The following is a 25,879-nucleotide window of genomic DNA, read 5'->3' on the forward strand; positions in this document are numbered from 1 at the left end:
CTGCGGTGTTGGGGTCTGCGGTGGGGTCTGCAGTGGGGGTCTGCAGTGGGGGTCTGCAGTGGGGTCTGCAGTGAGGTGCGCACTGCAGCAGTGCCAGCTCTGGGTGTCCACGTCCCCCACCACACAGCATGGCCCCAGCCGGGCATCCCGGTGCCCAGCCTGGCTCTGCGGGACACCGACCCCGCGCCCGGTGCCGGGGGGGGGGGGGGGCACGGCCCGCCCTCCCGCGGCAGGTCCCCCGCAGCCCCCGCTAATGGCGTTTCACACGCAGCCCCTAATGAGCCCGGCCGCCCGCTGAGCCCCGGCGTGGAGCTGCGGCCGCAGCCCGGTGCCGGCGGGTGCCGGGATGGGCGGCCCGGGCGCGGTGACCCCCACGGAGGGGGGGGGCTGGGAGGGGCCCCCCCGCCGCGTTCCCAGGCCCCGCAGGTGTCGGCGCCGGCGGGTGCGAAGGTTTCCAGGGAAACCCGGCCCCGCCGCCGGCAGGAAAACCCATCAGGGAGCGGGCGGGGGGGCCGGGACACCCGGCACCGGCACGGCCCCTTCCTCACGGCAGCACGGCCCCGCCGTGCCCCGGGGTATGTGATCCTCACATGGCAGCGTGGGGTACAGCGGTGGGCATGGGACCCCCATAGCAAGTGTGCACAGCCCCCCCCCAATATCATGTATCAGCCACAAAGCTGGGCAGGGGGCACGGGGCCAGCTGGGGGGCACGGAGCCAGGCACGGGGCATGGCACCAGCAGTGGGGTGCAGGGCCGGCCCCCTCCCCAGGGAAATGCTGCCGAACAACACGGCGGGTGAGCCAGCGCCTCATTGCTCATGGGCTCGTGTTTCCCAGTGGTCACATGAAGCTTGTTCAGTTTTCCTTGGCAATGCCATGACACAGAGGTGATGAGATAAATCCTGCTTATCGCTCACCACCAGCCGAGTGCTCCTGCCATCCTCACCGCACTCACTGGAGCAGGGCAGGCTGCGCAGCCCCGTGGCAGCCCCGGGTGCCCCGGCCCTGCGGGGAACCTGGATGGGGTCATCCGACGTTTCAAAGCCCCGTTGTGCGGGTGTCACAGGGCCCTGGGCCTCCAGCGGTGCAGAGGCAGCCAGGACAGGGCGCTGACCTGCTGCAGTCCCTCCCTGCCACCAAGCATGCCATGGCACCCGGCCCAGTGCTGCTCAGAGCCATGGGCACCCCAAGGTGTCACACCTGCAGCCTGGCCTCCAGCCCAGCCCAGCTCTCAGCACCCACACCCCCTGCCAGGCACCATGAGGATATTGGCATCTGAACTGGTCATTACCTTCCCACAGACATTGCAGACATGGCACAAAACCACCAGGGTTAATTGCCATTAAGTCCCTCTGCCCTCTCGCTGGAGGAAGTGCTGTGCCACCGCCCCATCCAAGGTCCAAGGGCACCAGTGCCAACTTGGACCTGCAGCACATCTCTGGGTGCACAGATGTCTGATGCCATCCCCAAGCCAGTCTCTGGGGCTGGGGGCTGCAGTGGGGGCCCAGCAGCAGCCTGGTCCCGGGAGTGTGGCAGGGTGCTCTGCACCCAACAGCACAGCCTGGGGCACGGCCCCTTCCCCACGCACCCCTCAGCGCTGCCCTGGCCCTGCTCCCCGCCATTCCGAGGCCCCCTCCTGGGTCTCATTAGCTGATGAGCTCCTGGGTAATGAGTTCTGCAGCCCTGCTGGGCAGCCGCTTCCCACCTCCCTCTCTGTTTAGACAAGTGCTAGAGCACGGCTGGGCCATGACAGTGCTGGCTGTGGGGTCAGAGCCCCCCCCCTAGGGAGAGGCCACAGCTCCTCACCCCTCAGGGTCTCCCCCACATCCCTCTAGCCCATATTGACAGAGCACAGGCACAGGGCCATGGGGTGGGACGTGGTGAGGGCACTGGGTTGGAGCTCAGCTGCGGAGCCACAGGGCTCCTGACGGTGCTGCTGGACAAATCTGGCCAAAACCCTCCCCAGGCAGTCAGTGCCTGGCTCGGACCCGTGCCCCCAGGAGCAGCCAGCTCTCCTGCTGAGGGGGTCCTGCCGGGCCCTGCTGGGGGCCCTCCCCAGGACACCTTACTGTCCACCTTGGACCCCCTGTCCCTGCTCCAGCACCTTCTGGGGGTCAGACATCCATATGGCTCCCGGCCCTGGCTGTGCACTCTTGTACCACTGGCTGGGATGGGGACAGCTGGCAGGGATGGTGCCCAGAGGCTGTGCCTGGCCCAGGGGTGAGTGCCACAAAAGCATCCTGGCAAACAGCCTTCTGCAGCCAGGAGCACCCAGAGCTGAGTGAGCAGCTGCCTCCCCCTGCTTCTGCTGCATCACCCAGCCCATGCACGTGGGCAGGGTCCCCTGCCCTGGAGCATCCTAAAGAGCTTAGCACCCCACCACGGTGCTGCCCGCTGCCTCAGGGACCCTGAAGCCCAGTCTAGAGTTTGCACCAGCTAGACAAGCAGCACAGGGAGCCTCAGCTCCATGCATAGGGGCACAGCCTGGTGGGTCCCCACAAACACTCATGGTCTGCCTCCAGCTTCTCCAGAGTATGCCAGGAGCTTAGAGAGCTGGGGCTGCACTGGGGTCTGCAGTGGGGTCTGCTGGGATCCCATGGGGTCAGGGAGGCCGAGGCAGCATTTCCTGGTGTGGGGATGTCTCCCGGGAGGGGAGCACACTGGTCCCACCGCCAGTGCACCAGCCTGGCTGCGCAACCCCGCATCCCCCAGCCCCTCAGGGCGGTTGGTTTGAGCTGGGAGCACACCCAGGACCCCAGGCACTAGGGCTGGGAGCTGTGCAGAGAGCAGGGGAGGTGTGGGGACACCGTTGGGTGTCAGGGCTGGCAGCTCAGGGTCCTGGCACTGGAAGGTCAAGTCCCTGCTGCCCGCTACAGTGCAGCTGGCCCGGCAGAGTGGCCGTGCGGGGCAGTGCGGGCTCTGGCAGGGCTGGTCAACGCGTTAGCATCTATCACGGCCGTGTGAATTGGTCCCTGCACACTTCCCAGCACCGGGCAGTGCTAATTAAGGGTTGGAGGAGTCAGAATTGACACCTCTGCAAATGGGCCTGGCATTCCCAGGCTCCTGGCTGGCCCCAGCTCGGCTCTGTAGGTTTTGACACCTCCAGGTGGCCGCAAAGGTGTCGCCTCGCACCCCAGCCCCGCATAAAGCCAGGGCTGCCCGGGCACCCCCAGACGCAGGCAGCGCAGCAGACCCCAGCCATGGCCAGACCCCCAGCCCTGCTCCTTCCCCAGGGCCTCCAGCCCCCAGCGGGCCATGCCCTGCTCTGGGACCAGGCCAGGGACCTCACCGATGCCATCTCCCCAACCACTTCCACGAAGCCCCCCGGCGCATCCCCACGTCCCCCGCGGGGCTGGCAGCCAGGGGCTGGGGGGTGGCGGGGTGGCAGGGGTGAGCGAGGGTGGTGCGGAGGGCCGGGTGGCCCGCGGCAGAGCGCCAGCGAGCGGGAGAAGTTGCGGATGCGGCGGCTGGCGCAGGCACTGCTGCAGCTGCGGCACTACCTGCCACCCGCACTGGCGCCTGCGGGGCAGAGCCTCACCAAGATCGAGACCCTGCGCCTCGCCATCCGCTACATCGCCCACCTCTCAGCCCTGCTGGGGCTCAGCGAGGAGGCGCTGGCCCGGCAGCGGGGGGCGGCCCCCCGGCACTGCCCCCTCTGCCCCCAGGGCCTGGGGTGCTGCCAGACGCCAGACCCCCGCCTGCACCTGCTGACCCCAGCCCCGCGGGATGCTTTGCCCCCCGGCACTGTGGGCTGGGGGTCACCTCCCATGGTGGGGACCCCCCTGGAGCTGCATGGGGCTCCTGGTATGGGGACAGGGGCCTGGGGGTCACCCCCTTGTGGCCCTGCTGCAGGGACCCCCCCAGAGGTGCTTGGAGCTCCCGACACGGGGATGGAGGCCTGGGGGTCACCCCCCTACCTCCCTGTGACGGGGACGCCCCCAGAGCTTCACAGGACCCCTGGCTCCATCTCAGGGTCCTGGTCATCACCACTGTACAGCCTCGGAGCAGTGACCTCCCTGGAGCCCCCCTGGAGACGCGCCATGGCCACGGGCACTGGGACAGCTTCCTCCTGCTGCTTGGAGCCTGCAGCCCCCCCACAGCCTCCTGGGGCAGGACTGACGGACACAGGGGCCCCCAGGACCCCCGTGCGTGGCTCCCAGCTGCCTGTGCACCGCCAGGTACCCACACCCCCCTCCCCAGCCCAACCCCTGCTCCTGCACCCCCCTGGGGTTGGGGGAGAGTCCGGGGACGGGCAGGAAGGGGGGTGGATGCTCCTCGTGGGGTGCGGGCAGGGCTGCACCCACAAATCCCCCTGCATGCCGTGGCTGGGGTGTCTGCATGGGCTGGGAGGCACAGCATGATGAGTGCTGAACCAGACAGCCAGCCTGGGTGGGGGGCACGGGGTGCAGGGCAGGGGACACAGTGCTGTCCCACAGTCACTCACCTAACACAGCTCTTTCCACACAGCTCAGCAGCGCACCGGCCCTGGACAGGCTCGTCTCCTCAGCCCCCCATGTAACCCCTGTCCTGCCCAGCTGCACCCCAGCACGGCATTGGGGGGGTGGAGCTGATCCCACACCCCCGGCCGCAAAAGGCACATGGGGGACGGTGGCGTGGCCATGCTGCAGAGCCACACGGGATGGACACTGGGGAAGGGCTCCTCATTAAAGCTGCCGTGCACTCCTGCAACCTGACTCGTTACTGCAGGACCTCACTCGCTGTGTCCCAACACAGTCAGGGTTGGCGGCCTGGGGCACCCCACAGGCTGGCACCCACACACACAGCCAGGTGCTAACTCTGGGCCATGGGCTCGATGCCCTCCTCTCAGCCCACCCCACAGCCCAGAGATGTCCCAGAGCTAGGGTGACAGAGGGACCCACCACCTGGGGGGCTTCCCCAGCCCCACTGACCCCTGGTAGGGCAGCTCCCACCCGCCCATCGGGTCCCATCCCTTCCCTGTGCCCAAAACCCCTGCGAGGGTTTGGGACTCGCTCTGCAAGAAACGCCCTTGTGCCGCTGGGACTATCCAGCTCCATCCCTTCGGGGACCTGGGTAGCCCACGGGGGACAGTCCCCGGGGTCTGGCTGCCAGCACCCCCTCCTGCCCGGGTGCCTCAGGGAAGCCACGGCTGCCTCCCGCCCTGACCCCGCAGCGGCTGCCCCAGAGTGGGAGCCAGGCAGAGGCATCCTGTCCCCATCCCAGTCGGGAGTGGGCACGCCAGCCCCCGTCCAGGGCGCAGGGCTGGGGCCCAGCAGGAGAGCTCACAGGCAGCCGTCAGACAGAGGGGCCGGGGGGCTGGCGTCGGCAAAGCCCCCAGAGCCACTTAGCACCAGGCTCTTAATGGCCCGGGGGGCTCTGTGTCCCTGGCCCCCGCGTCTCTGGCCCCCGCCCCGTGCCCACCGCAGGGTCCCAGCCGCTTCTTCCCAGGCCCCGGCGCAGCCCCCCAGGCCAGCCCCACAGAGCCAGCATCCCCCCAGCATCCAGAGCCGCCGGTGAAAGCTGATGTGCAAGCCTTTATTTACACCCCCCCCCGGGCTTTGCACAAGTCTGCAGAGCACAGCTCTGCCCCAGGCAGCCGAGGGCCGCAGGGCCCCAGCCCCCAGCCCAAAGCCCCCCGTCCCCCATCTGCTGCCCGTCATACAGGCACCAGGCCCTGCCCGCGGGCAGCGGCCCCTGCCCCTCACAAGCAGCAAAGGCCCCAACCGTGCTGGCCCGGGGGGGCCCGGGGGCCACCAGGAGGGAGCGTTTGGGGCTGGGGGCCGGAGAGGATGGAGTGAGTGGAGCTGGGGAGTGGGTGAGGGTCCAGCCCGGCTGCGCGGCGGTGGGCTCTGGGAGCTTCAGGCTCGGTCCATGCAGCCCATCCCACGCCAGCCAGCCCTGCGGCCGGGCTGGGAGGAGGGTGCGCGGTGGCCGGGGCCGCGCGGTTAGCTGGGGGCGACCTCTCCCTGGAACCAGGTCAGCACCGTCTTCTCGTTCTCCTTCACCCAGTTGATGTTGGCACGAGTCCTCTCCAGCGCCTGCTCCAGCGCCCGCGTCCCTGACCCGAAGCCGATGTCCTGGTTGTCTGCCTTGAACTGCTCCAGCTGCCAGGGAGAAGAGGAGCTGGAGCAGGCATGGGGTGCACCAACAGCCCCCAGCAGCACCCTGGCACCACGCCGGCAGCCCCCGGCAGCACCCAAGCAGCCCCGGACGGGAATGGAAGCTGCCTAGACCCCTGGGCACACAAGGGGCAGGGGCTGGAGCCCCCCCCACCAAGGGCTACTGGCAAAGGGCAGGTTGCAAGGTGCCAGCAGTGCAGACCTGTGCCCCCGCTCCTGCTGGGGCTGGGGTCTCCGGTGCTCCATCCCACAGACCCTGCCAGGGTCCAGCCTCACCTGCTGCAGCTCAAACTCTGTGGAAAACCGCTGGGTCACCGATAAAATCAGCCGGGAGAAGGAGAAGGAGCCACCCCCATACCTGGGAGAACAGAGGGACGGCTGAGCTGGGGGCCCCGGGCAGAGCAGCACCGGGGGCCGAGGCTGCCCCGACCCTGCACGGCCGGGGGAAGAGACGGTGCCACCCCCCCCCGAGGGGCACAGGCAGACGGGGGAATGCTGCCTGCCCCAGCCACCCCCCCGCCCCCCCCCCCACAGTGCTCACTGGCTGAAAAGCGTCCTCCAGTTGCTGCGGACGAAGTCCCAGGCCAGGGGCTGCCCCACCACGTTGCTGGCGATGCTGTTGATGGTGGCAGTGGTGTCCTGCTTCCGGATCTTGTTGGGGTCGAGGGTGTACTGCAGGTACCTGGGGGGGGAACGCCGCTGGGTGAGGAGCTGGCAGGGGCAGAGCCGTGGCACCCGCCCGGGACCCCGCACCCACCGGTTGAGGATCCAGGGATAGGGGCTGCAGGAGAGGGCGGTGCGGAGCTTGTCGGCCTCAGATACGACAGTGGCCTCTTTGAACCTCTCCCAGATGAAGTCCCAGGCCTTCTCCCTGCCCGTGGCCACTATGCTGCAGTAGATGGAGGAGCGCAGGTTCGGTGGGATTCTGCAGGAGAGAAGAGCCGTCTCAGCTGGGAGCCCCTTGTTGTGTCCAGCCTGGCTGCCTGCCGTGGCACCAGGGCACCCTGGGGACTCACGGGTTATTGGTGACATTTTTCTCCCACTCATGGAAGTATCTAGTGGCCAGGTCCTGGCACTCGACAATGCCGTAGGAGCAGGCTGTGCTGATGGCATTGATCTCGTTGTACCTGGGGAGAGAGGGGCCACATAGGGCTGGGGACCAGCAAGCAGCAGTCGGGCACCAACCCGCCAGTGCCAGGCCACAGGCGGGGCCATGCCCTCTCCCCAGCACATGCTGGGGTGACCATCCCGGTTCAGTTAGGGAGACCCCGGGGGTCCAGCCCATCCCCGGGGATGCGGCACTCACTGGTCCATCAGGCCACTGGGGATGGTGACCCAGTTATTGGTGATGTTCTTGTAGTGGTAGAAGAGCGGCTTCACCTGTTTCTGCATGTATTGCTGGGGGGGGCGGGAGAATGGTCAGCACCCGGTGGCACCGGCAGCAACCCCCTGCCCAGCTCTGGGTGCAGACCCAGCCCCTGCCCCCCATCCCCCCAGCACGGGGCTCTGCCGAGCGGCGGGACCCACTGCAGGGCCGGGGCCGGGCAGGTGGCACTGCTCACCGTCATCACCCCAAAGACCTCACTGCGGTCAAACATCAGCTGGAAGTAATGCAGGTTGTTGAGCGCTGCCTCCCAGGGCATGTACGCCGTCTCCTGGCTCAGGAACCGTGTAGTGCTCAAGGCCAAGGTCACATTGATGTACTTGGCCCTGTGAGGGGTGAGGTCAGCGTCAGCTCCCCAGCCCCACAGCCACTGCCTGCTTCCAGGGTGCCCACCGCACCAGTCCCTGTCACCGGTGGGCACCTGGGGCAGCCAGCACGGCTCACCTGGCCAGGTTAAAGGCGTCATCGATGATCTGGGCACGGTTGATCATGGGGATGGCCTAGGAGAGGGCAGAGTTGGCATCTCAGGGCAGCCCTGAGTGGGGTGCATGGGGTGCGTGGGGTGGGGGCCCACAGCCCACACTCCACACCCCAGCCCCAGCCAGCCCCACATACCTGGTGGTCGGTAGAGAGCTGGGTGAGGAGCTGGTCCCAGTTCTCCTGGTTGTAGTTGACACGGAAGTACCCGCTGACATTCAGGTTCAGCAGGAGCCAGTTGGGGCTGCTCACCTTGAACTGGTTGTTGGTTTCTGGGAAGGGGAGAGGAGGGTCTGCTGGAGCCGCCCCCCCACCCGCAAGGGGCAGGGGAGGTGGCAGCGAGACCCCTGCTCCCAGCCTGGGCAGGATGCACCGTACCTGTGACTTTGGTCAGCCAGTACCTGTTCCCAGTGGTCGAGCGTGTCATCCAGGTGATGGGGACGATCCAGGTGTAGCTGTGCCAGAGACAGGCAGGCAGTGGGACCATCCCTTGCCCCCCTAGCCCGCCTCCTCCCCCTGACACCGACAGCCCACCACCCCACTCACTTGAAGATGGAGGGTCTCTCTACCACGGAGGTGGGGTCCAGCAGGAAGTGTTTCTGGCTGACGGTGCCAGTGAGGGTGTTGACGGTCACCACAGGGAAGCCCATCTGCAGCGTCCAGCGGTCCATAATGATGCTGATGGAGTCAGGCAGCGAGACATTGTTCTTCATGACAGCCTGCAAGGAGGGCAGCGCCACGGGTCACCAGTGCCAGGGAGTGCGGCGCAGGGCTTGGCCGGTGCTGCAGCCTTCGCCCAGCGTGCGGTGGCTGCGTGGCTGGGACCCCATCCCGCCGGGCAGCCCCCCCAGAGCCAGGCCAGCAGCAGGGAAGGGGCTGGGTCGGGGGGAGTAGCCGAGAGCAGCCAGCCCCCTCCTACCTCTTGCAAATGAAACCAGAGGTCTGTGTAGACGGTGTTTCCATAGGCAAAGGTGTGGAGGTAGGACTGCGGGAGAGCACCAGGAGAGACGGGTGGGCAGGGGCAGGTCCGGGGTGCAGGACACCTGCAGAGCACCCGGGGATGCCCCTGCCATGGGAAGCCCACCCTGCATTGGGGCTCGGTGCACCCCGGCACTGGCAGAGCCTCACCTGCAGCCCCTCCTTGAACACGTCCTCCGTGAGGAAGTCAGAGAGCATTCGCAGCACTGACGCTCCCTGTGGAGACAGCAGGTCAGAGACCCCAGGTGCGCGGGGCACCTCACAGCCCATCCCACTGCCCCAGGGACCCCCGTGCCCAGTCCCCGTGAGCCTGGGCTCACGTGCCCACCTTGCTGTAGGCGATGTTGTCGAAGACCTCACTAATCTGGGCCGGGGTGTTAACCTCGTCCTCGCGGAAGGTGAGCGGGTGGGAGGTGGTCAGGGCATCGGTTGCCATCACCGCATACACCTCATTCAGCACCATCAGGTCTTTCTGCGGGGGTGAGTGCCAGCACCCGCCTCAGCCCTGCGTGCACCCTCCTGGCAGTGGGGCAGCCTCCGGGGGTGCAGGGGCGGAGGGGGTGCCCGCAGCCCCTGCCCGCTGGCCCCAGCACTCACAATATTCCAGGAGGGCTCCACCGCGGCAGCGCCCAGGTACTCCACGTAGGAGGCGAAGCCCTCATTCAGCCACAGGTCATTCCACCACTGCAGCGTCACCAGGTTCCCGAACCACTGGGGGGGGGGCACAGCAACCTGTCAGCTGGGCCCGGCCAGTCAGCAGGGTGGGCGGGGGACACGGCAGGTACCTGATGGGCCAGCTCGTGAGCAATGACGGTCAGCACCCGCTCCTTGTTGCCAATGGAGGAGTAGGCATTGTCGTAGAGCAACGAGTTCTCCCGGTAGGTCAGCAGCCCCCAGTTCTCCATCGCGCCCGCGTTGAAGTCGGGGAGGCCGACCTGGTCTGGGGATGGAGGAGTCCCATTGGTGCGCCACTGCCGGGGTGCTGGACCACCTGCCCCCACCATGGCTGGCGGCTCGACCCAGTGCCCCAGCCCACCCCGCAGCACCCACCGGCCTTTGGCAGCGGGTATGCCGTGTTGTAGTGCTTTTCGAAGAAGCTGAGGATGGGGCCGGTCACCTGGAGTGCATAGCTGCCCTGGCCCTCGGCGATGGCCTTGGGGCGGCCCCAGATGCGAATCTGGAAGGGAGAGATGCAGGGCTCAGCTGCTGCCCAGGCTCAGACCCCTGGGCGGTTGGGGGGTGCCCCCCACCCCCAGCCTACCTGCACATCCCCCGAGGACATATGCACGTAGCTGAACTGGCTGACAATAAAGGCCAGCAGGTAGGTGGACATTTTGGGGGTGGTGCCGAACTCAGTGATGTTCCAGCTCTTCCCGTCGATCTCCTGCTGCCGGGTCTCTGTGGGGAGCAGAGGGAGGGGGGTCACCCTGCAGGCCTGCTGGGCCCCTGGACCCCTCCACCAGGGCTCCCCCCGCCCCACTCACTTATAGCAGGCATGTTGGAAATGGCGCTGTGGTCGGAGGGGTGGATCAGCGTCACCGTGAAGTTGGCTTTCATGGCCGGCTCGTCGAAGCAGGGGAAGGCTTTCCGCGCATCAGCCGCCTGCATCTGCGTGGTGGCCACCACCTTCCTGCAAGCAAACCTCGTCAGCGCCCGGGGGCCTCTGCAGGGGCTGGCACCCCCCCCGGGTCCCTCCGCTCGCCCTGCGCGGTCCCCAGTCCCATCCCCGCTGGGGTGGCATGTGGATGCAGGGGGCCACAGAGGCTCCCCCACACCCATCCCACCGTCCCAGTGGGAGAGGAGCCCTAAACCCAGCCCGTGCCCTCCGCCACCCGCGGGCCAGCCCCACGCCCACCCCAGCCCCCTGCCCTCCACCTACTTAACGCCTAACTCATCCACATATTCGCTGCGGTAGAAGCCAGCCAGGTCGTCAGCCAGCTCCCCTGTGAAGATGGTGAAGAGCCGGTAGCGCCGGCCCTGCCGCAGCCGGCCATTCAGCTGCACCACCAGGTACTGGGTGGGGATCTCCAGCCAGGTATTGTTGATGAGGGGCGCTCTGGAGCTATCCACCGGCTCCAGTGAGGCATAGAAGGACCCCTGCAGGGTGTAGTTCAGCTTGTTGCTGTGGATGAGGATGAGGTTGGTGGCTTCCTTGCAGACAAAGACCACGCTGCTGTTGCCCCTGAAGATGTACATGTTGTCGGCATTGGGCGTCAAGAAGGGCTGCAGAGTCACCTCGTAGGACTCCGGCACCAGCGTCGTCGGCAGCCTCCACTGGTTCCAGGGGTAGTGGGGGGCGGCAGTGGTGGTGGGGGCAGCGGTGGTGGTGAGGGCAGTGGTGAGGGCGGCCGTCGTGCTGGGGGTGGTTGTGGTGGTGGTGGTTGTGGTGGTGGTGCCAGTGGTGCCAGAATCCACCACCTTGTTCTTCTCCTGGGCGTACACCACCGAGAGTGCGATGATGGTGGCCACAGCCCCCAGGGCCAGCACGATGGCCACGATGCCCACGGTCTTGCTGATGAAGAAGCCAGCCGCCATGGTGAGGCTGCGGGAGCGGTGCTTGTGAAGGAGGTGCTGCCCGGCTGGCACGGCTTTTATCGTCTCGCTCTCACGAGGTTTATTAGTCCAAGTTAATGGGTGAAGTATTAAACGACCATGAGGCTCAGGGTGGGATGAGCTTTCCACCCACCCGCCTCCCGGCCTTGCAGGAGCACCAACACCCAGTGCCGCTGCAGTGGGGGGTAAAACTGGCAGATTGGTATTACACCATCAGGGATGGGCAGCATGGGACCGGGCATGGGCTGCAGGTCAGGACTCCCAGGGTCCCTCCCAAGCACCGGCCTGACCCTGCAAAAGGAGGGACAAAGCAGGTGGTCACAGCTGATGGCCACATCCCCACCTTGCCATGGGGCAAGGCAGGTGGCCCTGGCACCCAAGCCCAGCATCTGGCTCAGCATCACTCTGTTTGCCCTCAAGTGACAGGGTCTGAGCCATCAGCAGGGGGTCCCGGGTGCCACTCTGCTTGCGAAGGACCTGCTGCTGGGGCTGAGGCCAGGGCAGGTGGGGGCTGGCACTTGCACCCTGGCAGGGGCACACCTCACCGGGCTGCCCACACACCAGGGGAAAAGCAGGAGGGCATGGGGTGCAGCCCTGGGGGTCCGGGCGGTGCGAGTGGAGCCCAGGACCATGCTGGGGAGGAGCCTGCCCTGCTTGCAGCCCTCTCAAAGTCCAGGGTTGCATTGCCTGGCTCACACCTGGAGGTCAAACTCCAGGCCCCGTGAACGCAAGCACGCGTGTGCCCGCTGCCCCCGGCCACAGGGCACCCAGAAGCCTGCATGCACCACGGGCCGTGCTCAGCCCTCCTCCCAGCCACAGCCTAGGCGAGCTGGGGTTGTCAACCGGCACAACACGCAGCTGGGAGACGGCGGGGTCCCATGGCTACAGCCCTGCCTGCACCCCACAGTGCAAAGCCACCAGCCAGGGCCCTGGCTGGAGCCAAGCAAACACACCAGGGCTCAGGGTGCTGGCGTGCAGGACAGGGGCACACACTTCTCCATGAGAGCTCTGCCTTGGCAGGGGAGAGCAGTCCAAGCCCCCCAGGCCATGCGGGTCAGCCCCGAGAGCTCTGCCAGAGGCTTCCCTGGGCTGGGGTGGCAGACAGGGCATAGCAGAAACCCACGGAGCGAAGTCCCCATGCAGGGCAGGGTGGGGAGGGGAGGTGCTGCATCTCACCCTAGCAATAGAAACTCCTCTTCCTGAGATCCAATCTTTCCAGTGAGGAGACGAAGGCAGGTCCTGCTGGGAGCCGCAGCTCTGGGGCAAGGGGCAAACCCAGCAAGAGGCTGAGAGGCATCCTCAGGGAACCATGTCCTGTCCCCGACAGCACCCAGCTGCACCCACCTGGCAGTGCAGCCCCGGGATGCTGCAGTGTCCCCAGACAGCCCCTGCCCTGCGGAGCCTGGCTGTCCCCACAGCCTGGCCGGCCACCACTGCACATGGGGTTGCAGCTCAGGCTCTCTCTGGCCCGGTCCGAGCCCTTGCTTTGGCCAAAGGCACAGGGTTTGGGGAACAGCAAGTGCCAAATCACCGCTGGAGCAGCTCCCCCGGGACGGGGGCACAGCCAGCCAGGAGGGTGCCGGGCACCCCGTACGCCCTCCATCCTGCACCGACAGGCACACTGCACCCCTGCCCGGCGCTGGCCCTCCCCGCACAGACCCTCTTGGGCACGGCATGCAGGCACTCACCCCGGCTCAGCCCGGTGCTGGCCTCCTCACGCACTTCTCCCCCGTTATCACCAGCCAGCCCCTGCGCCCCTCCCTGAGCCCCCTCCCCAGGCTGTCGGCACCACCCCATGCCAGCCCGCACCCCATCTCCCCCAGCTCCAGCGCACGCGGGCTCCTGCTCCCCCTACTGCAAAGCCTCCTCCGGGGAGCCCTTGCAGACAGCGGACACGCGTGTGCTCCGTCCCGCACGAAGACACCCAGGACACAGATGTTGGGCATCACCCGCATGGACGCACGGCTCCCTTGAGGCTCTGGCCCCGCACGCCCCATAACCCGACACGCGCACACACATCCCAGAGCCCTCCATAACCTCTTGCAACCACATGGACCCCGCAAAGCCCCCCACCACCACATAAGGGCTCCATACCCCCCCTGCACACAAACCCCGCAGCCCCGAACATGCGAGCCCGCAGCCCCTTCTCCCCGCTCGGCCCCAAGCCAACGATCCCCCAGGGCGGGGACGCCCAGGACCCCTGGCTCGAGGTCTGCCCCCCCCCCCTCCGGCGGGGGGTGGGCAGCGGCATCGCTCCCCACTCACCTTCCTGCGCTCAACCGCGGGGAGCGAGGGGCCGCGGGGCTCCCGCCCGCCCCATCCACACCGAGGCACCCAGGACTGCGCCCTGCCTGCGCCCCGACCTCGGGCGTCTCGGCTCCGCTAGCTCAGCCGCCCGCCGGAGGAAAGTTTCCTCCTAAAGCTCCAAGGGAAGTAACCTGAACCTCCTCGGCCCCTTAACCCCTGGGCTGCTGGCCGGACCGGGGGCTGGCGGGGCACGTCCCGGGGCGGGGGGCCAGGGCAGCGGGGGACAGCGGCGGGCAGCGCCCAGCCCCTGGCGCGGGGGATCCCCGCCCCAGCACCGGCTCCCGCACGCCCGGCGCAGGGACAGGGCGAGGGGTCTCTGCTGAGGGAAGGCAGAGCGGGACCCCCCGGGGCTGCGGGACCCCCCACCGCCCCAGCTGGGAGGCGTTAGTCGGGTTAGCCTGGGGACCGCAGTGCCCCACTGCTGGGGGTGAACCGCCCCCACCTGCCCGGCACCTACACCCCAGAGCCCCCCCGGGGTCCTGCTACAGGTCCCCTCTCTCACACCAGCGTTGGCCAGCATGCTTATCCCAGGGGGTGGCAGGAAAGGGGACAAACTATCACCCAGCAGCAACCAAGCCAGGCTCTGCCCCCTCCCCGCAGCACCCGGAGCGCCTAGGCACACCGAGAATGGTGTCCCTGCTTGGGGGTGCCCCCTGCTCAGTCCCCCAGCCCAGCAACCTGTGCCCCAGCCCCACCTGGCACCCCCTGTCCTGGCAGCAGTGGGTTCAGAGACATCCCAGTCCTTGTAGTCAACCTGCAGGGCTGCGGTCCGGGCTCAGATGGGTTTGCCAGGTGCAGCACCAGAGGTAGCCGGGCCCCAGGGTCTCCCCACTCGGAGAGTGACACAGCCAGCCTGGGCACGGGGCTGGGACTTGGGCTCAGCCAGTGCTTGGCAGGATGAGGGTAAACATTTCAGATACCTGTGGAGAAGCTGGGCCAGTGCCGGGCTCCATCACCTGCTTCCCTCCGCCTCACTGCTGGGGAGGGGGGCCTAGAGTCAGGGGACACACTCCAGCAAGTAAACCCCAGCTGAGCTCAGCAAAATCCAGCACCCATCGGTCCAAAGCACAGCCTGGCTGGGGACAGGTGACAGGGCCAGGAGCCAGCCCCAAGACCCAGCCACATCTCCCATCTCCAGACCACACAGCCAGCTTGGACAGGAGAGCACTGAGCCCCCGACCAGCCCCTGCCCTCCACGTCCCTGCATATGCTGCGCCCCTCCAGCTAGCCTCAGAGAGCAGGAAGGGTCTGGTGACTTGGCCACGGCCCTTTGGGGCACACAGGGTCATTGCCAACGCTGCCTCACAGCCCTGCCCTGGGCACGAATGCTCTCTGGCCACAGCAGGAGTCCTCGCCTTCAGTGCAGCATCCTCCCTCCACTCTGCCAGGGCACTTGGGGCTCCTGTCCCTGGGCAGGACCCTGGGCAGCCAGCACGCCAGCCCTGAGGAGCCCGGGCTTGTAGAGCCGCCTCTGCCCCAGCCAGGCTGGGGCTGCTCCCGCACAACCCTGTGATTGCTGGGGTCAGGGCTGCAGCCCTCATGGGTGGGGACATGGGGGTCCAGGGGTTTGGCCCAGCTCATCCTGGGGTGAACCACCCCATCGTCTCTGCCCTCTTCTGCACAGGAATGGGGAAAGGGAGCAGCCGGGATCAGCAGGACTCACCCAGCCCGAGCGCGGTCCTCGGCCTCCCGAGGCTCCGGCAGGATGTGGGAAGGGGCAGCAAGGCCAGAGTCATTACCGGAGGTGGCTGTGCACAAACATCTCCTCGCTGCAGAGGAAGAACGTATGGCCGGACACATCCTGCACCAGGGACTGCCATGCCATGGTGCAGGACTGGACACAGGCACGGCCCATCGCAGCCAGGGCCACCTGCCCCAGCCCAACCCCCCCAGGCACCCCCGTGTCCCAGGCCTGGCACAGAGTGGGACACGGGCACGACGCCAAGTTCCTTGCCACAGGGCAAGCTGGAGTTTTCCCCTCCGACTGCCCCAGTGCCTGCTGGACCCTGTGTCCCAGCCCCAGAACACCGCTCACCTGCTCCCTCCACCACGCTGCTCCAGCAGCCAACAGGAGGAAGAGGAAGGGGGGGGGGGGGGCTGGCAGAAAAGAGGAAGCAGCAGGTTGCCCTGCTCCTTGACCTCCATGAGCTGCTGGTGGTGGCTCATGGCCAGCTGGGGAAGGGTTAAGCTGCAGGGAAAGGAGACAGCAGAAAAATTCCTTCCAGGCAGAGTCATGGTTTCCCTGCCAGGGGAGGTGGAGGCAGAGCCCCTGGGAGCTCAGCTCACCAACGGAGGGGAAGCAGGGGAAAGGGGCCCCAAACCAGCCCAGAGGCTGGTGGCGAGATGGAGCCATGGCATAGCCAGAGGCACAGGGCACCCAGTTTGAGAAGCCCCGCAGCTCAGGGACCTCCCAGCCTGGCCCATCCCCGCCTGGCCCATCCCCTGCAGCCATGCTCACTCCAACCCCCAGGACCAGCCCCCGCTCCCCCCAGGCCTCCGGGGGACACTAGCCCCAGCCCCACAGCCTTCACGTGCCCTGTGGAGCCGAGCAGTACAGGGCTTTCAGCTGCCCTGAGAGCAGATCAGGGATGCTTTGCAGCAGCGAGAGAAGGCAGGAAAGCTGGCAGGAGGGCAGCGGGCACTAGCAGGTTGCAGGCTGGTGACCCTGCCTCCAAAGGCCCAAAACAGGGGACACTGCTGTCACAGCCCACATGGGGCCATCATGGTCCCCCCTGCCTGCCCTGGAGAGCAGGGCAGGGTGCAGCTAGGGACCCTACCCCAGAGCCCACGCCCTCGCCCACGTGGGGTCCAGGGCCCCATTTCCCACTCCCATGCAACAGCCCGGACACCAGCCTCCACCAGCCAAGAGTCCCCCGGGGCTGCAGCCGCCCCATGAGAGGCCCCCCACGGACCCCACAACCCCCTCCTGGTGCTCCCATTCCCGGTGCTGCCCCTGGGACAGGGCCAGCAGCACCCACAGCAGACACAAGTTCACATGGTGATTTATTAGGACACACGGACATGCTCCAGGAGGCCCCAGACTGGCCTGGCCCCGACCCAGCCACCAGCCCAGGCAGAGGCAGCTCCCTTCCCTCTCACTGCCAGCGTCTCCTGGTCCAGCAGGTACCACCCATGCCGGCCCCAGCTCCAGAGCTCACAGCAGCTCCAATGAGCAACCCCAACCAGGCTGGTACCAATCCCAGCCTGCGGTGCCAGGTCCAGCAAGCCGGACCAGGGTGGGTGTGGGGATGCTAGGCAGGGGACAGCCCAGCCCAGGGAGGATGGAGGAGATGACAACCTAGAGCTCCTGCGGGAGCCATCAGCTACAGGTAGATTTTTACAACTGGGAATCCCAAGAAATGCTGGGAGAGACAGGACCTGGCTCTTCCCCCCACAGCGAGGAGAGAGGCTGCCCATCCACAGGGAGGGGAAAGAAGGCCACCCTTGTTGTTGGGAGACCAGAGAGCAGAACTGAGCCCAGGTCCAACGTGACAGACAGGCAGACAGCACCACCCCATTCTTGCTGAGCCCCATCACTGCTCCCCACCCTCTGCCAGCCAGCCCAGGCTCCCCGGCAGCACACCGGGCTCACCATGTGCCACACGGGCAGAGACCCAGAAGGGGCAGGGGGAACCCAGCATAGCCCAACTCCTCTCCCCGAGCCAGCCCAGGCCGCGGCAGCCCTCCCTGCCACAGGACGCTCACATGAACTGTGACAGGTTGGGCACTTTGATGTTGATGTCTCCGATGTTGATGTTGCGAGGGATCTCTGGCAGGTTGATGTTCTTCACAGCCGAGACCGCGCGGGAAGGAGCGGCTGAGAGGCCTCCCTGCCGGTGGGAGAGACCAGTGACTGCCAGCCCCTTGCCCCCCACAGCCCCTCTGTGAGGGGCTCCAGGCTGCTCCCGGCTCAGCCCTGCACTTTGCCGCAGGAGCATCCCTGAACCGAGCCCTGCCCCATGCTGCCCTGCCTCCCCCGAGCCCCAGGGCCCAGCCACGTCCCCCCATGCGTGGCTCGGCACGGGTGCAGCCAGGGAGCAGCCCCCATGCCCACCTCCCGCCCTGCTGATGGACCCGGTCCTATATCGGGAGCAGCAGCACGGTGCTTCCCTGTGACGGGAGCACAGATGCACCTTCACAATGACAGTGCAAACAGGGGCAATAAACTTTTCACTACCTCAGGTTATTAACCTTGATGGGAACAGGCATTTCCACGCTCAGGCTGCTCCCTACGCTCCTAAACAGCACAGAGCACAGCTGGGGAGGGATGCCCCCAGCCCCCTCCCCGAGGACTCAGGCAGGCAGAGACCGGGGATAGTGGGGATACCCCATATGCGCCAGCTCCAGACCCCACAGGCTGTCCCCCCTTACAGTCTGGAGTACATCAGCCTCCCACGGGGGAGAGCCACAGCATTGCACTCACCTCTGCCTTCTCCAGCTTGCTTTGGGCCTCCACCTGTGCCACAATCTCGTTCATGTTGGTCTCCAGCACCATGCCGCCTATCACCACCTCCTGCAAGATGTGGTGAACCTGCGAGGCCAGGGAAGGGAAGGCATGGGAAGGGATGGGAAAGGAAGGCTGCAAACCCAGCCCAGCTTACAGACCAGCCAGGAGTGGCAGCAGCCACTGCTGCAGAAGCGTGTTGGGGACTGGCATTTCCCCGAGACACAAATCCAGCCCCATCCTCCCCTCAGCCCACACAGCCCCGGCAGCTGGCTGCCCGGAGGGCAAGAGGGCTGCCATGGTCCTCAGCACATGGTCCCACAGCCCCGTTTACTGCTTGTACCTCTGCTCTAGAGGACACCTACCCCAGGGACAGGAGCAAACGTTGCCCACTGGACCACCAGGCACAGGGCTGCCCCTGGAGAGGCCAGGTCTGACCCAGCTCGCTGGCACACCCTGGCTGCACCACCTCTGACACCTCATCTGAAGGTTGATCCCTCCCTGGGCTGGGACCCTGGTTACAACCAGGAGCAACTCCCTGCCTAGAAAGCATGCTGGAGAAGAGCCCACAAGGCAGCAGAGACCCCAGGGCCTCCTGGAGCCACCGCGCAGGACACTTCTTCCCAGAACCAGTTTCTTCTACCCAGAAAGCCAGGCTAGAGCCCAACTTCTTTGCTTTCTCTTAGGAAAGACGGGACTGTGACACACACACAGAAAAAGCACAAAAACTCTATGAGAGTCTGCTCCCTTCCCCAGGGTCTGCTTGGATCCAAGGATGAAATGGAGCAGTCTCAAGGCAGTGAGCTGCTCCCTCCTGCCAGCCCCATCGGGGAGGACCGGTGATACCCCAAAGGAGAAAGGGCCCATCCTGGTTTACAATCCAGGAAAACACAAACATCCCCCACCATGCCAGGTGGCTGCGACCCACCTTCAGCTCCACCGTCCTGCACAGCCCAACCTTCCTTGCTAAGTCAGCAGGTCCCAACAACCACCCAGCACAGATAATGAATTTATGGGTCTCTGGTTACTTCTGTGAAATAAGCTATTAATGGAAGATGGTTAAGTTATTATATCGTTTTATGGCTTCATGAGGGCAGGCTGCACTTGTAAACGCTGTGTGGCAAATACGGCCAGGGCAATGCTGTGAAAAATAAAGCAAGCCGGAGAATCTGCTAGAAGGGGGAAACCCAGCTTTGCGCAAACAGCAAGCCTGATGCTCACCATGGGTCCCGTCCTGCTCCAACAGTGCCAGGAGCAGCAAGGTGTGTGGGATCAGCACTGCACAGGGCGAGCCACGGGCGATACAGCACATTCCCGGGACACCCACAGCACTGGAACTGCTGTCCTGCAGGACAGCCTCAGCTCAGCCCAGCCCCGGCAAACACCGCACCGGACAGCGCTAGCAGCTCCCCAGAACAGAAGAGCATCTTGGCTGCAGGAAATGTTGTTCCTTCAAGATCTGGCTTCACCCCAAGTTGGACCGAAACCAACAGGGCAGAAATCCCAAGCAAGCTTTGTTTTCCAAACTGAAACACAGCATTTCCTGAACAAACCATGTCCTCTCTGGGACCTTGCAGCTGCTGAGCGAAACTCACGTTTCTCCTCCAAGGTACAAAGAACAACCAGGGGCTGGGCAACAGCTGCCTCTGAGCCTCCCAAAGGCTTTGTGGCTCCAGCCTCCCCTTGCAAAAGAGGAAGCCCTGCAGCTCTGAGGTTGCTGCTCCCAAAGCTGACAGCCTAAAAGCACTGGTATCACTGGTGCCCGAAAACCACAGACTCAATGGCCCAGTCCAGCCGCCTGCTGCAAGAGCAGGGACCTGAAACCCGCAGCAGGTCTCATTTCTCAGACCCTGTGCTGCATACAGAGTGTAACATGTATCTTAAGACAATAATAGAAAATCACAGGACCCAGTCAAAGCTGCACCCAAATCCCAGCCAGAACCTGCTGGGTTGAGGTTGTTCACAGCCAAAGTCTCTGCTCGACAAATCAATGCTTTCCCATTGACATTGGCCTCATTTCTCCCATTCCAGTCGGGAACTCACAAACTCTGCAATCCATCTGCCAGAGCAGAGGGTAGCACCATGCCCTGCACTGCTCTTGACAGTCTGAAGTCCCAGAGGCAGGGTTCTGTGGGAGCGCTGGGGCAGCATCACAGCTGGAGAAAGCCCTGCCCAGTCATCTGAGGGGCAAGACCCAGGGACCAGCAGGACAGACCTGTGTATTCCCAGCACCCCCAACACCACCCATCTGCAACCAAGCGCTTGGAAGCACAGGCACTCAACATCAACACATCTGAGAAATAAATACATGCCAAATATAGGAAGAGAGACGAGAGGACCAACTGATAGTGGCCAAGGACTGAAGTCAAGGCTGGGAAGCAGCAGGAGCACAGGACACGCAGTAAACAAGCCTGAGTGGTAGGAGGGCCTTGGGGTGACCGAGCCCAGGGTCTCCCCAATCAGAAACCCTCCCAACTCCCATCTCCTTTGAACCTTTTGCCTGGCAGAATAGTTCAGAGGAAGGGCAATCCGTGCTACTGCTGGCAAAACAGACAAGCAACAGGGTAATCTCTTCTGCCTGTGGGCTGCAGATTGAGTGTAAAGCTGTCAGGTCTTGGTCACGCCACAAAATACATAACTGAGAGCACACCCTCCCCCAGATGAGGCCAGAGGTGATCTGGGTGGCTGCCATCACTTCTCCTGCAGGTACTCCTCCTTCCTTCTGACTTCCTCCTTCCTCTCCTTTTGCTTGCTTTGATAAGAACACTTTTGCTGACAAGACAATCAATGTTATAACATTTCTGAAAGCTTACAGCCAGGCAAATTATGAAATCAAAGTCTTACTTCACCAGTTCCTAGTACATTTAGCTGATCCAGATCAACTTCTAAGATTTGCTAACTCCATTTCTCTGCCAGAGTTCAGAAGCTGGAATGGCCAACAGAGAGGGAACATTTAGAGCCTTACTGATTTTTTTCCACTCCTCTTTCTTTGTTGGCATGTTTTGTCTTCAACAAAGCAAGAAAGCCCTTATCAACAGCAACACAAGTCCAGCACACGTCAGCTAAGTCTCTCCTTTCTCTAAGCATAGTCCCGGCTATCTTCAGCTCCATCTATGAGATCATCAAAGAGGACAGGTTTCCTCCCAGAAACTCTGTCCAGCTAAAAAGGAAGCATTAAAGGCTGTGTATTCCAAACACTCCCATTGTTCATTCCCTTTTTTTTTCCTGCAGCTCTACTAAAATGTTAACAAGACTCCCAAGGGGCCCCACAGTACAGCAAGAAGAGGCAGAACACCCCTGCACAACACCAGAGCCTGCCCAGCTCCATCAACACCAGCCTGTACAGAAGACAAGAGCAAAGACTCAGCGCAGATCCCTGTCACTTGACCGCATGGTTACCCAGTGTCAGTGGCAATCACCAGGACAGCCCCCAACCCCCTCCCACCCATGGCTGTGCTGCAGCAGAGAGCGCAGCCCTGCAGCAGCAATGCAAGGGGGCAAGTGCCGAGAGCAGACCTTACCCATGGAGGACTCAGAACAGAGCCCAGCAACTCAGATCTCTTGTCAGGAAGGACATGATGTGAGCAGTTTATGAAGACCCCTGGCTGACAACTTCCCCACCCGGGATTTCAATCTCTCCCCAAAAGTGACGCCTAATGTAACAACAGCCTCTCCTGAAAGGCTCCAGAGCTCAAGGCTGGGCCAGCTCCTGCCCATGGGAGCGCAGCTCTAGGGAGGGCAGGGCTCTGGAGCAGCCAGGTGCTGGAGTGAACAACAGCACTGGCCCAGAGGAGCACACAGAGACTACAACCCACCTTGTCCATGTGGAAGATGAGGTCCAGCTCACAGACATTCTCAAAGCACTTGTCCAGTGTCTCCACAAACACCTGAGGTGGCAGGAAGGGAAGGTCAGTACAGAAGACCACTGCAAGATGCTTCCCACTCACAGCCCCAGGGTCTGCAGGCAAAAAAGCCACAGCCCTGACCAGAAACTTGTTGCGCCCCAGGGTATCACCCTGAGCAGGAACAAAACCCTCTCAACAACCCCATCTCCTTTTGATGGTAGGAAAGTGCCTGTTCCCAGGGCAAACACAGGCAGGCCCAGCCCAGCGGCTGCCTGGGACTCCCAGCACTGCAGCAGCAGCATGGGGTCAGGGGACTGCCACATGGGCATCAGTGCCAGTCCTCACTACACCCCAGAAACCAGATGAAGCTCAGACCTGCTCGAGGAGAGAGCTTGTCTTGGCAAGGGGTTGCAGCTGGAACGAGAGCCTGGTCCTGGCTGGGCCAGCTGTAAAGGGAGGGCATGGTGGGTCCAACCCAGGCAGCGTGGAGGGCTCCTCCTCCAGCCCCAGACAGGCTCCCTCGCAGCAGCAGTGTGTACCTGCTCACTGCTGTCTTCAGGTGCTAGCGGTGCTGCCCGCACACCCAGCACCCCCTCAAGGGGCCTTGGCACAAGGTCAAGGGCACAGAAACATGGGACTCAGCTGTTCTGGGAGAAACACCCCAGGTGTCGATGTCCTGATCTGCTGCAGTGCTGGGACAATGGCTGGTGGCTGCATTCAGGGCAGGGCTGCAGCCCACCAGAACAGCCTGAAAGGGGCCGAGTTATGGGAAATGCATGATCACAGGGCTGGTGACCCGAGCAGGGCAGGCAGCTCCTGCCACCTCCTGCGCCAACACTCTCACACCTACCATTAGCTGGATTTAGCAAAGGTCCCATTAGAAGTCTCTGCAGTGTTTGAAAACAATTTCTAAAATGTACTTTTAGTTTTGGGCCCCTCCCTACAAGAAAGACACTGAGGTGCTGGAGCGTGTCCAGAGAAAGGCAACAAAGTTGGTGAAGGGCCTGGAGGACAAGTCCTATGAGGAGCCGCTGAGGGAACTGGGGTTGTTTAGCCGGGAGAAAAGGAGGCTGAGGGGAGACCTTATCGCTCTCCACAACTACCTGACAGGAGGTTGTAGCAAGGTGGGGGTTGATCTCTGAGTAACAAGCGAGGGGACAAGAGAAAATGGCCTCACATTGCACCAGGGGAAGTTTAGATTGGATATTAGGAACAATTTCTTCACCGAAAGGGTTATCAATCCTTGGAACCGGCTGCCCAGGGAAGTGGTTGAGTCACCAGCCCTGGAGGTATTTAAAAGATGTGTAGAAGTGGGCGCTTAGGGACATGGTTTAGTGGTGGACTTGGCAGTGTTAGGTTAACACTTCGTTTGCCAATGATACCAAACTGAGTGGGGAAGTGGACTTTTCGGGAGAGCCACCCTGCAGGAAGACCTGGACTGGCTGGAAGAGTGGGCTAACAAGAACTTTATGAAGTTCAACAAAGACAAATGTAAGGTCTTGCACCTGGGACAACATAATCCAGGAGTGCAGCACAGGCTGGGATCTACCCAGCTGGGACGCAGCTCTGTGGAAAGGGACCTGGGGATCCTTCCTGGTGGACAACAAGCTCAGTATGAGTGAACAGTGTGCTGCTGCTGCAGCAAAGAAAGCCAACAGGATGCTGGGTTGCATCAACAAGCACATCACTAGCAGAGATAAAGAAGTCATTATCCCACTCTACTCAGTGCTTGGCAGGCCACACCTCATATACTGTGTTCAGTTTTGGTCCCTGCAATGCAAAAAAGGCATGGACAGGCTGGAGAGGGTCCAGAGAAGGGCCACAAAGATGATCCAATGCCTGGGAAGTCTGCTGTATGAGGAAAGGCTGAGAAAACTGGGTTTGTTCAGCCTCGAGAAAAGAAGGTTTAAGGGAGACATTATCACCATGTTCCAGTATTTAAAGGGTGGCTACAAAGAAGATGGAAACTTTCTTTTTACAAGGAGTCACATGGAAAAGACATGGGGTAATGGGTACAAGCTACTCCTGGGGAGATTCCGATTGGACGCAACAGGAAAATTTTTCACAGTGAGAACAATCAGCCATTGGAATAATCTCCTCGGGGAAGTGGTGGATTCCCCAACATTGGGGATTCAGCTGGACAGGGTGCAGGGCCATCTTGTCTAGACCGTGCTTTTGGCAGAAAGGTTGGGCCAGATGATCCCTGAGGTCACTTCCAACCTGGTATTCTATGACTCTGTATTAATGGTTGGACTCGATGATCTTAAGGGTCTTTTCCATCCTAAATGATTCTACAATTCTATTTTTTAAAGAAATTCATTCAGATTGACTTGCCCCGCTGCTTCCAGGTGGAGGAGCTGTGTATCGGCTAACGCACGCGCAGCTCCCCCTCTGCATCGCAGCCCCCTGAACGGCTTCTCAGTTGCTTCCAGAAGGGCCGGCACAGAGGTGCCACAGACACGAAGTGCACCTGAAAGGTGTCGGGGCCAGGCCACCCAGCAAGGACTGTGCTGTGGGGGGAGGTACCTGCCAGCTGCTCTTGGGCAGTGAACCTCACTGCAGAGAGACCAACCTGGATGAGGTCCAGGATGCCCAGCTCACTCTCCGAAGAGTCCACACAGAAGACGAAGTACAGCGTGGCATAGTGGCGGTAGATCAGCTTGTAGTCCGAGCCACCAAACAGGCTGCAGAGACACAAAGAGAGGTGAAGAGTTTCGGGGGGGGGGGGGGGGTGCAGCCCAGACGCTCCCCTGGCCGAGGGGACAGCACTGCAGGGCCCCCCCTTGCCAGAGGGGCAGAGGGTTACCTGCCGCACTCCAGGAAGTTGCAGATGTGGTCATCCCGCTTCAGCACCAGGTGGAAAGTCTCTCGGATAATCTGCTGCTGGACCTCCTCTGCCTGCAAGGAGGCGAGGGCAAACACCCATGGGTCACGGCCTGCAGGACCCACATGCCTTGCTCTCCCCCCGCTGGCCCGAGGGACACCGTGAGCCGGCAGGTGCCAGCTCCCCGCCAGCCCTGGCACCACAGGAGCAGCCGGAGGGGCAGCTACGGGTCACCCGGCCACGGCGCATCCCGAGGGACCAGGCCTGGGCGCTGGGCTGAGGCAGGCAGAGCTCCCCAGCCCCACCACGATCACCCCTGCAAGCCGGGGCCCCCCCAGAGCCCCGGCAGAGCCCCACCGATGCCCCCGGCCCCGCACCAGGTGCTGGTAGAAGCGGACGAGCCGCGGCTTGCCGTGGTTGTTGAACACCAGGATGGCGTTGATCATCCCGGCGGCTGGACGGGACGGGACGGGAGCAGAACCGGGGCGGCAGCGGCCGCAGCCTCCCCGCAGGAAGTCCCTCGCCCGCCCCGGAAACGCGGCGGCGGGCGGCGGGGCGGCGCTCCGGACCGGCTCCCGGCAGGCCGAACCCGGGCGGCCCCGCGAGGACCCCGAGGCCCCGGAGCAGCCGGGGCCCGGCCTCGGCCGAACGCGCAGTGCCGGGGCTCGGGGACCGGGGGACGCTCGGAGCCGCTTCTCCCGCGGCGCCCGGGCGGGGACGCAGCCGCTCTCCCACTGCCAAGGCCGGGGGCTCCCGGGGGCCGGGCTGCTGGACCGGGGCCTGCCCCGGCCCTCTCCGGGACAGCGACAGCCACCGGGGCAGACCGGGGAGGGGGCAACCGTTCCTCGCGGCCCCCGCCGGGGCAGGGCACGGGCAGGTCTAGAACCGGGCCGCCGCCGCCCGCACCGGGAAGAAGCTGCCCGGGCCCGCCGCCGGCCGCGCCGCCAGGGGGCGCACCAGCCCCAGAGCG

The 25,879-nt window shown here is 64.0% G+C and overlaps 3 protein-coding genes across 7 annotated transcripts; 1 reads left to right on the top strand and 2 right to left on the bottom strand.

Moving 5' to 3' along the window:
- The first annotated feature begins 3,199 nt into the window (after positions 1-3,199).
- On the top strand, positions 3,200-4,360 carry LOC115341296 (mesoderm posterior protein 2-like). The gene has a single exon (XM_030014015.1). It carries the CDS (start codon positions 3,200-3,202, stop codon positions 4,358-4,360), a length of 1,161 nt encoding a protein of 386 aa, XP_029869875.1.
- Positions 4,361-5,492: 1,132 nt separating this feature from the next.
- Positions 5,493-16,284, bottom strand: LOC115342058 (alanyl aminopeptidase, membrane). Of its 4 annotated transcripts, XM_030015830.2 has the most exons (22): positions 13,755-13,946; positions 12,666-12,746; positions 10,816-11,780; positions 10,421-10,566; positions 10,198-10,334; positions 9,987-10,113; positions 9,722-9,876; positions 9,534-9,647; positions 9,265-9,408; positions 9,087-9,152; positions 8,878-8,943; positions 8,505-8,677; positions 8,337-8,413; positions 8,097-8,230; positions 7,926-7,981; positions 7,660-7,807; positions 7,404-7,495; positions 7,114-7,224; positions 6,855-7,022; positions 6,639-6,779; positions 6,374-6,455; positions 5,493-6,082 (listed from the first exon to the last, which is right to left on the bottom strand). In XM_030015830.2, the coding sequence occupies exons 3-22, from the start codon at positions 11,469-11,471 to the stop codon at positions 5,924-5,926; spliced, it is 2,952 nt and encodes a 983-aa protein (XP_029871690.1). In that variant the 5' UTR covers positions 11,472-11,780; positions 12,666-12,746; positions 13,755-13,946; the 3' UTR covers positions 5,493-5,923. The 4 variants fall into 4 exon arrangements, with proteins under 4 accessions (XP_029871690.1, XP_040979701.1, XP_029871689.1 ...); XM_041123767.1 differs by lacking the exons at positions 12,666-12,746; positions 13,755-13,946 and adding an exon at positions 14,492-16,284; XM_030015829.2 differs by lacking the exon at positions 12,666-12,746.
- A 498-nt stretch (positions 16,285-16,782) lies between these two features.
- Positions 16,783-25,879, bottom strand: LOC115342039 (AP-3 complex subunit sigma-2). Of its 2 annotated transcripts, XM_030015789.2 has the most exons (7): positions 25,804-25,879; positions 25,287-25,758; positions 24,892-24,983; positions 24,658-24,769; positions 22,056-22,127; positions 18,220-18,327; positions 16,783-17,626 (listed from the first exon to the last, which is right to left on the bottom strand). In XM_030015789.2, exons 2-7 carry the CDS (start codon positions 25,353-25,355, stop codon positions 17,498-17,500), a joined length of 582 nt encoding a protein of 193 aa, XP_029871649.1. In that variant the 5' UTR covers positions 25,356-25,758; positions 25,804-25,879; the 3' UTR covers positions 16,783-17,497. The 2 variants fall into 2 exon arrangements, with proteins under 2 accessions (XP_029871649.1, XP_029871648.1); XM_030015788.2 differs by having other exon boundaries at positions 25,287-25,861.

The sequence above is a fragment of the Aquila chrysaetos genome, chromosome 5, assembly GCF_900496995.4.
Source record: "Aquila chrysaetos chrysaetos chromosome 5, bAquChr1.4, whole genome shotgun sequence".
NCBI classification, from domain to species: Eukaryota; Metazoa; Chordata; class Aves; order Accipitriformes; family Accipitridae; genus Aquila; species Aquila chrysaetos.